This window comes from Arachis duranensis, chromosome 4 (assembly GCF_000817695.3).
Source record: "Arachis duranensis cultivar V14167 chromosome 4, aradu.V14167.gnm2.J7QH, whole genome shotgun sequence".
In the NCBI taxonomy this organism is placed as follows: domain Eukaryota; kingdom Viridiplantae; phylum Streptophyta; class Magnoliopsida; order Fabales; family Fabaceae; genus Arachis; species Arachis duranensis.
Genome location: NC_029775.3, coordinates 3,093,148 through 3,108,363, shown reverse-complemented (window position 1 = coordinate 3,108,363; position 15,216 = coordinate 3,093,148). Strand labels below are relative to the sequence as shown.

General features: G+C 30.8%; 2 protein-coding genes across 7 annotated transcripts; both read left to right on the top strand.

Moving 5' to 3' along the window:
* Window positions 1-3,564: 3,564 nt before the first annotated feature.
* On the top strand, window positions 3,565-6,326 carry LOC107482718 (vesicle-associated protein 2-2). 2 transcript variants are annotated; one of them, XM_016103271.3, is made up of 8 exons: window positions 3,565-3,747; window positions 3,838-3,908; window positions 3,985-4,066; window positions 4,131-4,246; window positions 4,615-4,797; window positions 5,147-5,368; window positions 5,618-5,695; window positions 6,073-6,326. In XM_016103271.3, the coding sequence occupies exons 1-8, from the start codon at window positions 3,699-3,701 to the stop codon at window positions 6,181-6,183; spliced, it is 912 nt and encodes a 303-aa protein (XP_015958757.1). In that variant the 5' UTR covers window positions 3,565-3,698; the 3' UTR covers window positions 6,184-6,326. The 2 variants fall into 2 exon arrangements, with proteins under 2 accessions (XP_015958757.1, XP_015958756.1); XM_016103270.2 differs by having other exon boundaries at window positions 3,567-3,747; window positions 6,070-6,326.
* A 2,058-nt stretch (window positions 6,327-8,384) lies between these two features.
* Window positions 8,385-14,526, top strand: LOC107482719 (uncharacterized). 5 transcript variants are annotated; one of them, XM_021139810.2, is made up of 14 exons: window positions 8,385-8,476; window positions 8,669-8,801; window positions 9,049-9,167; window positions 9,481-9,561; window positions 9,820-9,866; window positions 10,362-10,419; window positions 10,701-10,814; window positions 11,029-11,145; window positions 11,706-11,799; window positions 12,256-12,344; window positions 12,980-13,072; window positions 13,224-13,420; window positions 13,696-13,903; window positions 14,285-14,526. In XM_021139810.2, exons 3-14 carry the CDS (start codon window positions 9,086-9,088, stop codon window positions 14,335-14,337), a joined length of 1,233 nt encoding a protein of 410 aa, XP_020995469.1. In that variant the 5' UTR covers window positions 8,385-8,476; window positions 8,669-8,801; window positions 9,049-9,085; the 3' UTR covers window positions 14,338-14,526. The 5 variants fall into 5 exon arrangements, with proteins under 5 accessions (XP_020995469.1, XP_015958758.1, XP_020995470.1 ...); XM_016103272.3 differs by having other exon boundaries at window positions 8,417-8,626; window positions 8,728-8,801; XM_021139811.2 differs by having other exon boundaries at window positions 8,417-8,801; window positions 11,038-11,145.
* The last annotated feature ends 690 nt before the right edge of the window (window positions 14,527-15,216 follow it).

The following is a 15,216-nucleotide window of genomic DNA, read 5'->3' as shown; positions in this document are numbered from 1 at the left end:
AATTTTTTTTTCAAAAAATATATTTTATTATTATTTATTTTTTATTCTTTTATCAATTTCACTTTTAAATAACTACAACTATTATTACTGTCATCACAATTAGAAATGTTGTCTTTTTTTAAAAGAAGACAATGATAGTGGAAGAAGGTATAGTATTTCTAGAAGGAAAAAAAATTAATTTATACTACAAAATTAAAAAAAATATCATGTCACTATTAGTTTTTAAATTTTTTTATGAAATTTTTAACATTAAAAATATATTTTATTAGTTTCTTAATTTAAGAGAATATTTAAAAGTTTTTGTTTCCTACAACGTTTCATAATTTAAGAGAATATTTAAAAGTTTTTTAACATAAAAAATATATTTTGTTAGTTATTTTAAGTCCGACTCGTGTGCAGTTTCGGCCCTAACGGTTTTCACTTATGAAACGGAAAGTTGGAAATTAGAAATAATAAAAAGGAGAAAAGTGAGCATTAAAATGTATTTGGAAAGAAAAAGTACGGGAGTCAGTGGAATATTTATACAATATGTACAATGAAAATTTAGAGAATATTAGAGATATAATTATTAGTGTTACATCTTTTCATCAGTGTAAGCTTTTAGGATGAGTAGTATCATGATATGGTATTAGAATTCTAAATCTAAAAAATAGTTATTCTGAATATTATGGGTGATGTTTATTTTATAACTCATATAACACATTGTACAAATAAATTCTTTAAAGGGTCACACTCACCTTTTGGTGGCCTTGACTAAATTTACATGTTTGGCTTGTGAATTTATGTAGCTATTTAAGCAACCTTAACACTCAAAATGAAGTCTCTATGTTAAATAAAATAATTTTAATTATTATCTCACTAATATTACTGAAAAATATATTTATATATAGGGCGATACATATATGAACGTATAGTATTCATATAGAAATAATATAATCAAATTTTATAATCAAATATATTTTAATATTTTATATATATAATAAAAATATGACTAAAAATATTAAAAAATATTAGAAATTCATTTTTTGTATTGGTTAAAAGTTTGATTACAATCTATGAAAAAATTTAGCTATTATTATAAAATTTATTATTTTAATAGCTAATTACTTCATTAAAAAAGTACGTAAAAAAATATATAGATATTAATAGAGCATTTTGATTGTTTGGGCGTGAGCTTTTTTTTTTCACTTAATTACTACGTTAATGGTTATAATTTTATTAAATTTATAATTAAATTTTATAATTTAAAATTTTATAATTGAATCTCTATATTTAAAAATGTACCATACGAATTGAATTAGATATGACAAAAATTTTAATCTAATTTACATTAAAGACATTGAATCGAATTAAATAAAATATTCACATTTTTTACTTGGATATTATTCCATCCACAATTTTGTGGAACAATTCGGGTATCAAATTCTGCTTATTAAAAACTAAAAAAATTCAAGAATTTGAAAAAAATAAAAACAAAAAATTCTTTTAATCTTTTTACTTCCAAAATACTATAAATGGTATTTTCTTAAGTAATAGAAATAAAACAACCACATGTATATGAATAACAATAGAAATATCAAATAAAAAATCAACTGTAATTATCCAATATTCAAACAACAACAAATAAGTAATAATACAAACTTTAATACCTCAACATTCTAAAGAGGGTACACATATTTTTATTTATATATATATTTTGCGAAACTGCAAATACATATTTAAAATATGCGATCTTATTTATTTGTGAATCAGTTATATCCTCAATTTTATATCAGATACGAATAATTACTATAAATTTTATGGATTATATTTGAATTTATACACCTATATTTATATTGGATAAAAAAAATTTAAATTAGGTCTTTTTTTTTAATTCAATTTGGTGCTTGATATAAGATAAACTATAAAATATTCTAAAATAAAATATGTTTAGATTAGTATTTTTTTAAATAACAGCTATTCTTATAAAATTTATAAGAATTTAATTATAAATTTTTAAAATAAAAAGATATAATTTTAAATTAGTAAAACTATAAAGATTTATAGAATAATTATTTTTTTCTTATTAATGTATGAGCATTATAAGTAAACGAAGTGTATTTTTTATTTTAATTTTTTATTTTTGTTTTCAAAATGAAGTGTAAACGCTTTATTAATCTCCCGTAAATGACACATGATATTTAGGATAAATTTGGAGAATAACAAAAGATTATTTAATAACTAATTAATATAAATGTTAAATATATAATTGCGATGTAATATTTAACCGTAAAAAAAAAATATGTGGTTCCATTTTATGTGTTGGAGTGTGAATGATACGAGTGTTGTTACATGATCATTTGTTTTAATATTATTTCATAATTTAAATCATATATATTTATCTTTCTCTGTAAATAGTGTTTACTTATTATATAAAACATATCTAGCAATAAAATGATATTATAAAATGTACATAGAAAGAAATACATACTAAAAAAATTGTTATAAAGATAGTTGAAGGGGTTGAAGTGTCACAATTAAGATAACCACTAGAAATGTTGGTAGAGAGGTGATAGAACGAATTAAGCAAGGGTGCAGTTCCTCTTGTAATAAAATTAGAAAATAAGTAATAATTAAGTGCTCTAAATATATGGGATAAAAAAAATATATTATCTTTCAATATACAATTTAATTTTGATTTACGAAATGTAAAACATTAAATTAGTAAAAAAAAAATTACTAGTTATATTAATTATGTAAATAATTATCTAAAAAAATAAGTATGATTAAATAGTTATAAAAAAATATTAAAATATTATCAAAATTTATTATTTTTGACTATTAGTTTTAGTTATTAACCTATACTTTTAAATATTGATGGCTAATTAAAAATAAAAACAATAAATTTTGATGATCCTTTAATATTTTTCGTTATACAAAAAATACAACCAATTATTCATGTATCAAAATTAAACTCATATCAGGTGTAGTTAACTTCATGTGAAGTTAATAATTGAGAGTCGTTAAATAATTTGACAGATTTGACTAAATTGTCATCTAAGTTGTATTTGATTCTAAAAATAGGATAAGACAAAGACAAAAAAATTAGTATTCATATATTTTAATTGATAATAGACTAAAATAAATGATTAAAATCTAATTTATTCTCAATTTTTTATTTAAAAATATAATTATTGTCTCAATATATTTCATATCAAAATTAACACGAGGAATGTTAGGGGCCAGTAATTTTGGTGTTTTTTAACTATCAATTGGCCATCAATAGTGTTTTTAATGATGTGAGATTACATTTAATGGTGGGAGATCACTCACTTTTATTTTGATGGTACAAAAGTTACTCGCCTCTAGATTTTTCCTTAACACAAAATATATTAATTCAATATCTATATATTTTTATCTCGATATTTTATAACTATAAATAAACCCAACCATAAAAATTCTAAACTATCACTTCACATTAAATTTACTGGATCTGAGTATCTAACTAATTAAAAACGGTTAAATAAGTTCACTCAAAAGTAGTTGATAAAGAAACACATACGGCAAATACAAGCACTAAGTCGCTCTCACTCACCCTCCCGTTGTAACTGACACCACCCAACGCTGTTATCCTTCATTCCTCCTTCTTCTTCTCATTCTTATTCTTCTTCTTCTTCTTCTCCCTTCTTTCACAATTCACACTCTCCCTCTCTTCTACGATGGATACCGAGCTTCTCCAAATCGAACCCCCTCATCTCACCTTTGTCTGTGAGTCATTCTTTCCATTCTTCATTCTTATTATCATCACTTCTCTCTGCATTCATTTCTCTCACCATATTCCTTCGTTTCCTCTCTCAGTTGAATTGAAGAAACAGAGTTCCTGCCTCGTGCATCTTGCCAACAACGCCTCTCATTATGTTGCTTTTAAGGTTCATTTCACTTGATTCTCACTACCTTCTTCATAATCATCGTCATTATCACTAATTACTAACGATTCTGATTCAGGTTAAAACGACGTCGCCTAAGAAATACTGCGTTAGACCAACCATTGGCATCATCAAGCCTCACGCTTCCTGTGATTTCACCGGTTACGATTCTTTTCTCTTTATTTTCTCTTTGTTTATTTTGAATTTGGATCAATGCAAATGCAGTTACTATGCAGCCTCAGCGCTCAGCACCACCGGATTTCCAATGCAAGGACAAGTTCCTCATTCAGAGCACCATTGTTCCCGTTGGAACAACACCCGATCAAATCTCTTCTCAATTCGTACACTACTCTCTTTATCTTTCTTTTGTTATATATATGGCAAACACTCCCGTGCAGTTGTAATCTCGTGAAGTTAATAGTTGATAGTTGATAGTGGTTAGATAATTTGACAGGAGTGAAAACTCAGGTGTAGTTGACTTCAGGTGAAGTCGATAGTTGAGAGCCATTAGATGAAAAATTAGTCAAATCAATCAAATCATCTAACAGTTCTCAGTTATCAACTTCACGTGAAGTCGACTGCAAGGATTCTCAATTATCAATTTCACACGAAGATAACTATATGTGAGTTTCTAAATATATATATATATATATGCACATCTGAATGAATAATGTCATTCTTGATGATCATCTTTGTGTGTTCGTGGCAGTTCTCTAAGGAGAGCGGCAACTATGTGGAGGAGAAGAAGCTCAGGGTTGTTCTCATCAGTCCTCCTTCTTCGCCGGTCTTGCTTCCGGTGAACTCAGATCTCTACCACCACGACTCGCTAGGTGGCTACAAGGATAGGATTCCAACTGTGGATGGACTTGAAAACCTACCTCCCTCTCTTACAGTAAGTTCATTTCCTCAGTTACTTAAAGAAATGTAGCAGTTTCTCTGGAATAATATGCTATTATCTTGTAATAATTGTAGTGTAATCATTGATAACTACATGTATGTATCATGAATCGTGAATCGTTTTTGCCAAAAGCTTAAGTTGCTAGCTAAAGGCACATGAATAGTTTTACACTTTTATGCCTTACTAAATGGTTAGATGGTTAGTACATTAGTTATTGAGAAATGAAAATCTGCATTATTACTAAGAATTAGAAACGAAAATTAAACATTATTTAACCTTGGTACCGTGCTGAATCTTTGATTTTGTGTAATCTGTTTTTTTGTTTTAATTTTATTTCCAATAGGTTGCTGAGGAGAAAAGTTTGGAACCAACACAGGATATGGAGGAGGACACAACTGGTGAGGACATGATTTCGAAACATGTGGAGAATGACCCTCGGACTCAGAGTAAGATTGAGGTTGAGATTGGCATGAAGCAAGGGGAGGATGATTTGCGGTTGAATTTAGCGAAGGATTATGAGGAATTGAAGTCAAGGCTAAGTATAATGGAGTCTAAGCTAAGAGAGGTCAGAATAATTTTCATCAATTCAGATAACCTGTTTATATCACAGTAACTTTGCTTTGAAGTTATACTATTCTGTGTGTTGCTCAGTTATATTCTGATACAATCCTTTCCATAACTTTGATGCAATTTTACTTGAGCATATATAGTCAATTCCTGAAACCTGTTTCTTGGGTTGCAATTTTTGACATGTTTTAAACACTTTGAAACTTCAATGATGGATGCAATGAACAATTAGTTATCATCTTTTCAGGCTGACGAAACAATTGCGAAGCTAACTGAAGAGAAGCGCGCAAACACTCGAGAAAAGAATCTGCTTAAGTTAGAGTTGGTAGGTGGTATGAAAAAATCACATGTTTTTCAAATTAGTTTTCGGAAGATTTTTTTAATCGAATTTGTTTTTCAAAGATTTTAAGTTAGTCACATTAGTTTTTTTTTATCTCCGTTATTAACGGTGTCAAAATTTAGTAATGTGACATATTAAGTGACTATAACACACACTTGTCAGTCTTGACATATGATCACTGGTTAACTTTTTTTTTTTTTTTTCACTTAGCAGACACCATTTTACTTGCCAGAAATGTAGTAGGTTTCTGATGAATGCTTAATTTCTCTGTGTTACATGAAAGTAAAGTAAAATATGTTAGTAGTTATCTTGCTATATTTGATACCGAATAATTTTTTTAATCATGATTATTTTGTCAGGAGATGTTGAAGAGAAAAAGGAATATGAAAAGACCCCAGGTGGGGTTTCCATTGCTGTTTGTTTGCGTGGTTGCACTTGTCAGTGTGACAGTGGGATATTATGCGCATCCATAACGATATCATGTGCAATTGTCTATATCAATATTAGTATATATAATAGACGTTATTATAAAGAGAAACCATATTTGTATCATTTTTGTGTAATATAATTGTAAACTGAATTACATTATCATATTATCCAGGTCTTTTTCATTTTATATTTTTGCCTTGTAATATAGGTTTCTTTAGGCACCGTTTGCTTGTTGTCCATGTCCACCAGAGACATGGACACGGTAGTACATGTTCACCGTTTGTTTGTCGAGACATAATTTTTTTAAGACACGGTTACACACGGTTATCCACAAAAAATATGTATTTTGTGTCTCAAAATGTTGAGACACGGATTTTTGGCTTGAGACACAAATTGAGTTAAAATTTTGGACAATTCTATCCTTATTATTTTTTGAAAATTCCATACTTATCCTATACTATTAACACCCTCTCTCTTCTTTTCTGATCCCTTTTTTCTTTCCTTTTTCTGTTCTTCTTTCGTCTTCTTCTACCCCCATCATCTTCTTCATGTCCCATATGGTAGATTTAATCATCATCATCATCTTTTTCTCTTTTCTCTTCTGTTCTTCCTTCTTTTTGTATCCATCATCTTCTTCTTCACGCTCCAGAGGGTAGATCTGGTCTTCGTGTCGATGCTGCCCTCTAGATCTGTATGCGCTCTTCTATCTGCCTTTTTCATATGCTTCTACTTTCATGTTTTTCAGATCGTGCTGCTTCCAGATCTGTCTCTAGCCGTGGCGACAATGAGTTTGGATGATGGAAAAAAGTCACACAAAATGAGCCATCACTTTTTCTTAAAAATTTGATTTCATGATAATGGTAATGGAACATAAGAAAGTTCAATTACAGCCTCCTTCTCATCTTCTTTTTATTTTTTATTTTCTGTTCAATTTTTTTTTAATTATTGAATTGCTTATGAATTAGAGATGATGATGATAGTAATTTGGATTGTAGAAAAGTCAATGGTGGTGGTGGAAAGCAATGATGACAGTGGTGGATACAGGATAGGGACAAAAATGATATTTGATTTAGATAAGTGTGTCTTGTATACTATGACCAAACATAATAAAGAAATTTGTGTATTTTGTGTCTATGTATCTCTATGTATTTGTGTCTCTGTCTTCATGTCTAAAAAACACTAAACAAACACTGCCTTATTGGACTTGAAATCATAACAAATCAGAGCGGAGACAATCTACCAAACTGTCCAAACAAACTTTTTGCATAGTATTTTCTTTAAAAAAAACGCTTAACTTTGGTAAACATAATCACAGTGAATATAAATTTTAAATTTTCGTATTTAATTATTTATCAATATATGATATTACATGATAATTTAAAAAACAAAAGTTAGTTTTTAAAAAGTATCTGTTTGATTGTTGTTTTGGTAATATCTGTTTTATTTTAAAAACATCTTAAAAATAGTCACACAAAAAAATCTTAAAAATATAAATACATGTTTTTTTTTTTTTAAATTTATCAAATACAAACTATCCAACCAATGTTTTTTTGGGTGTTTACATCCAACCAATGTTAATATTGTTAAGAACCACTTACTCATAATACCAGCCTATAATTGAACCAAGCCCCACACGGTGCAGCCGGCGACCAGTCATGCTTCATTATGCCAAAAAAGCCCAAACGAGATTAAGTCAAATCCGGATCCCAAACCCAAAAGCCCAAAACTTTAAAAGTCAATTGTCTGATTTCATATAAAATCTTATATACAATCCCAAAAAAAATCTCATATAAATATTCTTGGCATGAATAAACTTTTATTTCTATGAAAATTATTTTTTCTATTTTTATAATTTTTTTTAGTTTTGTCTAGTAAAATTTAAATTGTTGAATTTTATTTTTTTCGATTTTAATTTGCTACATTAAATACAGATATAATAAGATGTAAACATAAACTAAATTTAAGATATTTTAAATTTGATTAACAATGTGATCTAAAATTTAATTATTTCTTTTTAAGAATGAATAAAAAATAAAATTTTATTATTAAAAATTTGATATCATATTAGAAAATTATATAATCTAAAAAATTTTAAATAGATAGAAGAAGTGCGATATACGTAAGTAATTTTTGAACTAATATTCTTCATCTCTTGCTTGAATACATCCAAAAAATAATTCTTAATTTGACTATCTTTAAATCTTGAAATAATAAAAAAAAATGAAGCGAAACTAAGAAATAGCAAGAGTATGGTGCAGAGTGCATAGCAAGTAGTACGTACGAATCATCGCATCGCATTGCATTGCACAAAGACCAACGAATGCTGCTTCAGAAAATGTAAAAAGCCACGCTCAACTCAAAAACTCGCTTCTCATAAAAAATCGTTTTTCCTATTTTTGCTTCTCTCCCCACTCTTCCTCCCCGCGCGGAGAAGAGAGAGAGAACACGATTTTTTCCCTCTTCCACCAAAAATAGCTACGAAAGAGGGTAAAATACTAAATTCCTCTTCCTCTATTTTTCTTCTACTAGGGTTTTCTCTTCCGCCATTGATGGCATCACCTTAAGCTCCCGCCCCTTCTTCTCCACAGGCATTGCCCTCAGATCACTTCCATTCCCCAATTCCGCTCCGATTCCGTCGTTTCTAGGGTTCTCGTCGATCCAGGTAACCTTCTTCTGTTTCTAAGATCATTGTTTCTGGATTTCCGAATGTTAGTTTCGCCTACGCTTGTTTTTGCTGCGTCTTGAGGGATTCGTTGATTGGCGATGCATCTGGCGCATTCCGCATTTGACGTTCGCGTTTCGTTGGGTTTTCTGTTTTTACCGATTGTTCTATCGTCGTTGTTGTTGTTAGATCAGAAGAGTAGCTACGAGCTGAAGCTGAAACTGATTTGAATTATTGTGTTGTTCAGGTTTGCGGCTTTTTTATTTTATACTTTTTCATTCTCGATGGTATGTTCCCTTGGGATTGGAAGAATGGAAGTCATGGCAAAGTTTCTAGCTGCTGGGAGTTTCTCCCAAACCATTGCAGGTAGAAGAAGACCCTACCTCTGAATTTTTATAGTTGTTGTGATTGTGCTTTATGCTTGGGCATTGTTTGTTGTTGGAATTAATATGCTTAATCAAGAATTTAAATTATTGCAAGAAAAAACAAAAAATGGATATATGTGTCAGTATGATTTAAAAAGTACTGTAGTGCTGTTTGATTCATGTAACCATCCACATTGGTCGGACAATTCTAAAAGTAGGTGAGTGTAAATGTATTTTACTCAGATATCTATTTATGTATTGCTGATGTATTCAATTTCTGATCAATGTCATCTGTTCATGCGTGGCTTTGGAAGATGACTTTGGCAGGTCAGCTGCTGAGTATATTTGCAGAGAACTACGTGAGGCAGATGAAGCAAATTTACTTGATGAAGAAGGTTGTCTTGACCTTTTAAATTCAATTCGTGGATTGGCTTGAGAGATATTAGTTTTTATTTTTTATATTTTACTTAATTCATTATGCAATATCTTTTGAATTGATTTTGGTGTTCTAATTTAGTTTTCCGTTATTGCTTTTGGTTTATTTTCATGATGACAATCAATAATTTGTTTGCCTTTCCTGTTGTTCACTATTTATTTATTTATTTTTTGTTTTAAAAATATAATTGATGCCTAAAGGTTTTTTAATGGCACAGATATGCATGTGTATGGTCAGAGTCCTATGACTGATCTATTGCAGCTGGTGAGGTTTGCCACTTCTTTTTCCGTGTTGTCTTATTGATTACTATATGACCCCACTGCCATTTATATATAATATTTCCTGAAAATGGTATGATTGTCAACTGTTTTTATCTTCTGTGCATGTGCATTGTATGAATTGATTAGGAGTACTCTATATTCCTTAAGTAATTTAAGTCAATAAGATACAGTATTGTCTTTTAACTGTTTGCTTTGGTTAATGTCCTTTGGGCCTTATGGGCTGTAGACTATTCAGTCATTAGTATTTTTATTGTTTAGGAATTCCTCTAAGATGCTGTTGCTATGGTTTTAGGACGATATTTTATTCATTGCAAGCACATAGCTCATCTAACATGGTTTGATGGAACAGTTTCTCCATTTTATGCCAACTTTCTAAATTGTGGAATTTATTCGTGTATTTTTTAGATGTCTTCATAAGCAAGCATTGTCTGAAAAGTATATCAAATTATTCGATTAACATTTTGGCATCCTGTTTCAGGTATGCTGTAACTTTTGCAAGAAACCAATCAAGGATAGCCAGTATGCCAGTCATGCAGGTCTGGGGGTCTCTCTTCTCCATCTGTTTTAGAACTTCTCATTATTTCTTTATGTTATATATGAGGATGAGTATTGGCAATCAGAACATTACAATGCCCTGTTGAATGCTTATAATATTATGCAATTAATTTCTAAATTCTAGATCATTGACTTACAAAGACCATCATATGGTGTTGGCTGTTTAATTGCGCTTTGTTTTTGGTCTCTCTTTGTTATAGAAGTGCTAATATTGATTTTTCTATGTTTTACTCTCACCCCCTTTTCCTCATTTCTTTTTCAGAACTTTGTAGGTCATTAAAGCTTACAGAACAAACTAGCTTGGAGCTTGATGGCAGCACAGGGAATCGAAAACCTCCCAGGAAAGAAAAGAAAAAGTTATCAACTTCATGTGCACGTATCCTTACATTTGCCTTCTCTGTATTGTTTTAGTGTTTGCTTAATGTTCTGTTGATTTTCAGTTATTTTCAAAATTGCATCTTTCAAAAATTGCATTCTGGATTTCTTGAATGTGATTTCCTCTTAATGGGAGCTTTTCAGTTATTTTTCCCCCATTCTAATCTTAGGTATTCATAAAGTTATTTTGTGCCTCGTAACCCTAATAAACCAAGCTGCTGCAGTTCGGGAGCAGAGGAAATATGAATCTATGGATAATATTGATACTGGTGCATCACAATCACCCTTGAACAGTCAAGTCAGAGTGACTGCCTTCTCAAATGTAGCGAAAGGTAAAACCCCTTGTATTAAGTTCCACTTTTCTGATTTTGTGCAATTCTCACAAATAGTTTGACCTGTGTTTTTCGAAGATCCTCACTTATTTTGGCCATGTTGCTATCTATAATAAGTTTTCCTAAGGTTAAGTCAATTTATCAATGATTTGTTTGGAAAAGATAAGGGTACGCTGGTGTTATTCCAATTTTTAGTTAGTATGTCTTGATGTTTTAACTTCTTATGTTGACTTTCACTTTGAATTTTGAACCGATAAACGAACAAATAAAGTCACTTGTGCACTTTAATTTCAATGCTTTTATGAAACTAAAAATTAGCCTCCTGACTTTCTTGTATGTGTTCTCCCATGAAAATATGTTTCTGCATTAAGAGCTTTACCTTGGCATTCAAAATTTGACCTAAAACCTCTGGTAATATCTTTTAACATAGATATCTTTTCCTCTAGTTGTTACAATTTTGGTCATTTAGACAATTAACTTCTTATGATGCCATAATATTGATTTGCTAAAAGCTTGCTTCATTTTAGATCCAATTTACATAGGGCACTTATATTCTGCAGATGCGACACCTATGATGGAGGATACAAGAACTAATCCTGGAAATAGAGATCACCCAGCTTCTGTAATGAATCCTCCAACTAAACGTCGTAAAGCGTATGCTTTCTTAGTTCTTCTGACATTTATAGGTTTTTTTTTTGGGCAGTTTGATTATTTTGATATCGTTGAAATTGATATTGTGCCCCAAAAATATAATGCTGTTTGGAGGACTCTTGTGAATTTGAGCATCTTTGCTGGCATAAAAGGATCATATGAGAGAAATGCAGCAGCAAAGCCTTTTCCCACTAGATGAACATGTCTTACATCTTAACTCCATGTTTATGACCAGTGTGCCACCCTTTTTGGAACATCATAAAGTGATAAACTACAATTAATGGGACTTCTTTACCCTAACTGTCTTTAATTTTGATCCCTGAGTATAAAATCCTGTCTATAAAGGATAACTCACATGTTTGTTTAAAAATTAAGTTTGGAATTCAGTATTTCTTCTTTTACCTTTTTTTACACATCTTCCTTTCACCTCATTACCTTGTATTGTTACCTTGGTTGCAGGACAGCCAGCACATATCTACCTTTACCCGAAACTCATGTAACAGAATATGGAGTGACAAAAACTGCGAGCTTCACAGATGGATTTACATGTAAGTGTGCCACTATGCATGTCGGAGTCATTTGTTCTTGCCATAGTTATCAAAATGAGTTTTTTTCCAATAAGAATCATAAGCTTTTGACTAAAAATTATCATTTTAAAGTTAAATTGTACTTGATGTTAGAATACAGTTAAGAAATTTGTTTCCATTGTATAGCATTGTTGAAAGTCTTTAGTTTTCATCCCAGTGTTTCATTATTATAGTTTGTTTAAAAGTTCAATCTACTAGTGCAAACAAGGAAAATGATAGTTTTTAAAAATGTATGAGACCATTCATGGGGAAGGGGTTGTGGAATGTATTATCTGTGATGCATGAAATCATTGATGAAGGATATGGATGTGGACTGTGCTTCAGTAGAATTCAAATTATCATTAGATGCACTAGATTTTCGCCAGGTAGATGTGATCAAGCTTCAATACATTGAATGCCAGAGCCTGAATCATTATTCAAAATCAATAAATATCATCAAAGTTAAAATTTACTCTGCAAAAAGTCTCTTGTAAAAGTATCTGTTGGCTATGTAATTTTCCCTCAAATCTAAAATTTCATTTCCTTCTAAAACTTTTTATATGGACACTGGCCATGTGAAGGATAGCCTAATCTTTTTTCTCCTTGAATCCATTCAGGCAAGGATTTGCTTGACAGAACTGTTTCTGAACATGAAGACCTCAACCAGAAAAACCTTGGGCTGGTCCATGAGCAACTCACGGCGAAGAATGGTATAGAGGCTAACGAAATATATTTTAGTTTACCAATTCATGAACCTTATTGTAGCTTGTGGGAAGGAAGCCCTTTCCTGAAACATTTATTCTCTGAGATTTCTCAGTGTTGAATGCTTCCATTTATTCTTATATGATTGTGTTCAATTAGATTTTCCTGCACCCCTTGCTACAAAGATATATTATTCACAAAGGAGAAATCGATTGCGTGCTTCAATTCGTCATCTATATTTCCAGAACATGTGTGAGGAATTACATCATGATGTAAGTCAAAAGATGTCACCAGTGCAAGATTCAAGTCAAATGAACCCTTCATTTGAAAGAATGGATAATGTGCCGAACAAGGAGGTGTGCCATTCTTCACTTGTTATTTAATATTGATTTTTTTTCGTTACAGGTTTTGAATCTTGTGTTCTTAATGTTGCTTAGGTGCAATCTAATGTCATAGTTGTAAACATTTATCATTGTTTTATCTTTTGGTCATTCTAAAAGCAAGGAGGAATTATGTTGTATGCTCCACTTGCTGGTTGTAACTTCCTGCTTGAATGCTAAAGACCCTCTCTTTTCACATGCTCTTGACCAAAAGCTCTTTTTTTCCCTCCTTTTTTCCCCCTGGAAAACAGAGCAATTCACCAGCCTTGTGTCAGGCACAAAATTCTTGTCAGATTCTTGCAAAAAGCTCAGAAATATCCATGCTTAAAGAAGGTCCGCCAAGTGGTGGCTTGTCGAATCAGTTTCTTGTTGATAATGTTTCAAGGTCTGCAGCTACCCATACGGGTTTGACAAGAAGCAACTTTCTTTCAAAACCTTATTCTTTTGCTAGCAACACAGGTAATATGTTATTAAGTTGTTTTATTTGGTCTTACTGTTATACCAAGCTGCTTATGCTGATCATGACATGTGCTAAATTAAGTCAATTCGGCAATTATCAAGAGAGTATCTCTAGCTATAAGTGGGTTCACAGCATTTTGGTACTAATTAATTATTACGTAACTAGTTTTGAAGCACAAACTTTGACAAGGAGCAAACAGATATGTTGCAGCACCTTTGTTGCATTTGGATAAGCCACATAACATTTAGTTGTTATAGTTAGTGTGTTTGAGTGAGAGAGTGTGTGTGTGTTTTTTTTTTATTTTTTGATAGTTGTAGTAGTTGTATTAATATTATGGGAAACTTAGATGCTATAGAAGTGACGTGGGCTTGGTTTTGTAGGAAATCCTCTCGGAACAATACAACAACCAAACGGGAGTGTTCCTGTGATTTAGTAACTTCGATGGGATTTTTTTGCTAGGTGGTACAGGTAACCAATACGAGGTTAGGATTTAGCTCCATTTTTGAAGCTGATAGAGTAAATTACTCAAATTGTGCATCCTGTCATCTACTCTGTAAATGAAACTTACCTTTGTTATATAATGGTTGGAAATGAAGAAATTATTAATTCTGTGTTCAAATTTCGTGATTTTGTTGCTGACTCCCGAAAGTTGGGTTTCTTTTTCTAATCTGATTAACTTCATAACAATTTGGACCTTTTAATAAAATGGAAGGCAGAATGCTTGGTGGCAACAGGCACGCTGGCATCATTCCCCCCTTTTCTTTTTAAGATTTCATTCTTTGTATTAGCAGTTCAAGGCACAGATAGTAAGGCTTTTTGTGGAAATTGTATTGTGACAGAAGATATAAAATTCAGAGACAAAAGATAAATAAACATTAGCTTGAATGATATATACCATATATGGAAAACTGTTGAAAGGAATGAAAAGGTTATTGATAATTTAAGGAAAAGATAAAATCAGCGTTGTTCAAACACTGTCATGCTTAAATCAGTGTAATTGGCTACTATGTATTAGTTTATCTAAATGAATACAGTAGATGTTTTGGATTAAAGATAGAATATTAAAATTTAAAAAAGTTCTTTTTGTATATGTATTTAAGAAATGTAAGTTTTCAATTGATATTAATTTTAACATAGTTTAAACAAGGAATTAATTAATAAGTGCCTTTAGGACATTTGTTTTGAAATTTTTAAAGCATTAAGTGTATTAGAAATATTAAAAACTTGAATTTTCAGTAATTATTTTATTTATTTTACTGCTTAAACAAGTACTTCTTTCACAAATGTACCAAAGGGCATTTGTTAATCAAAC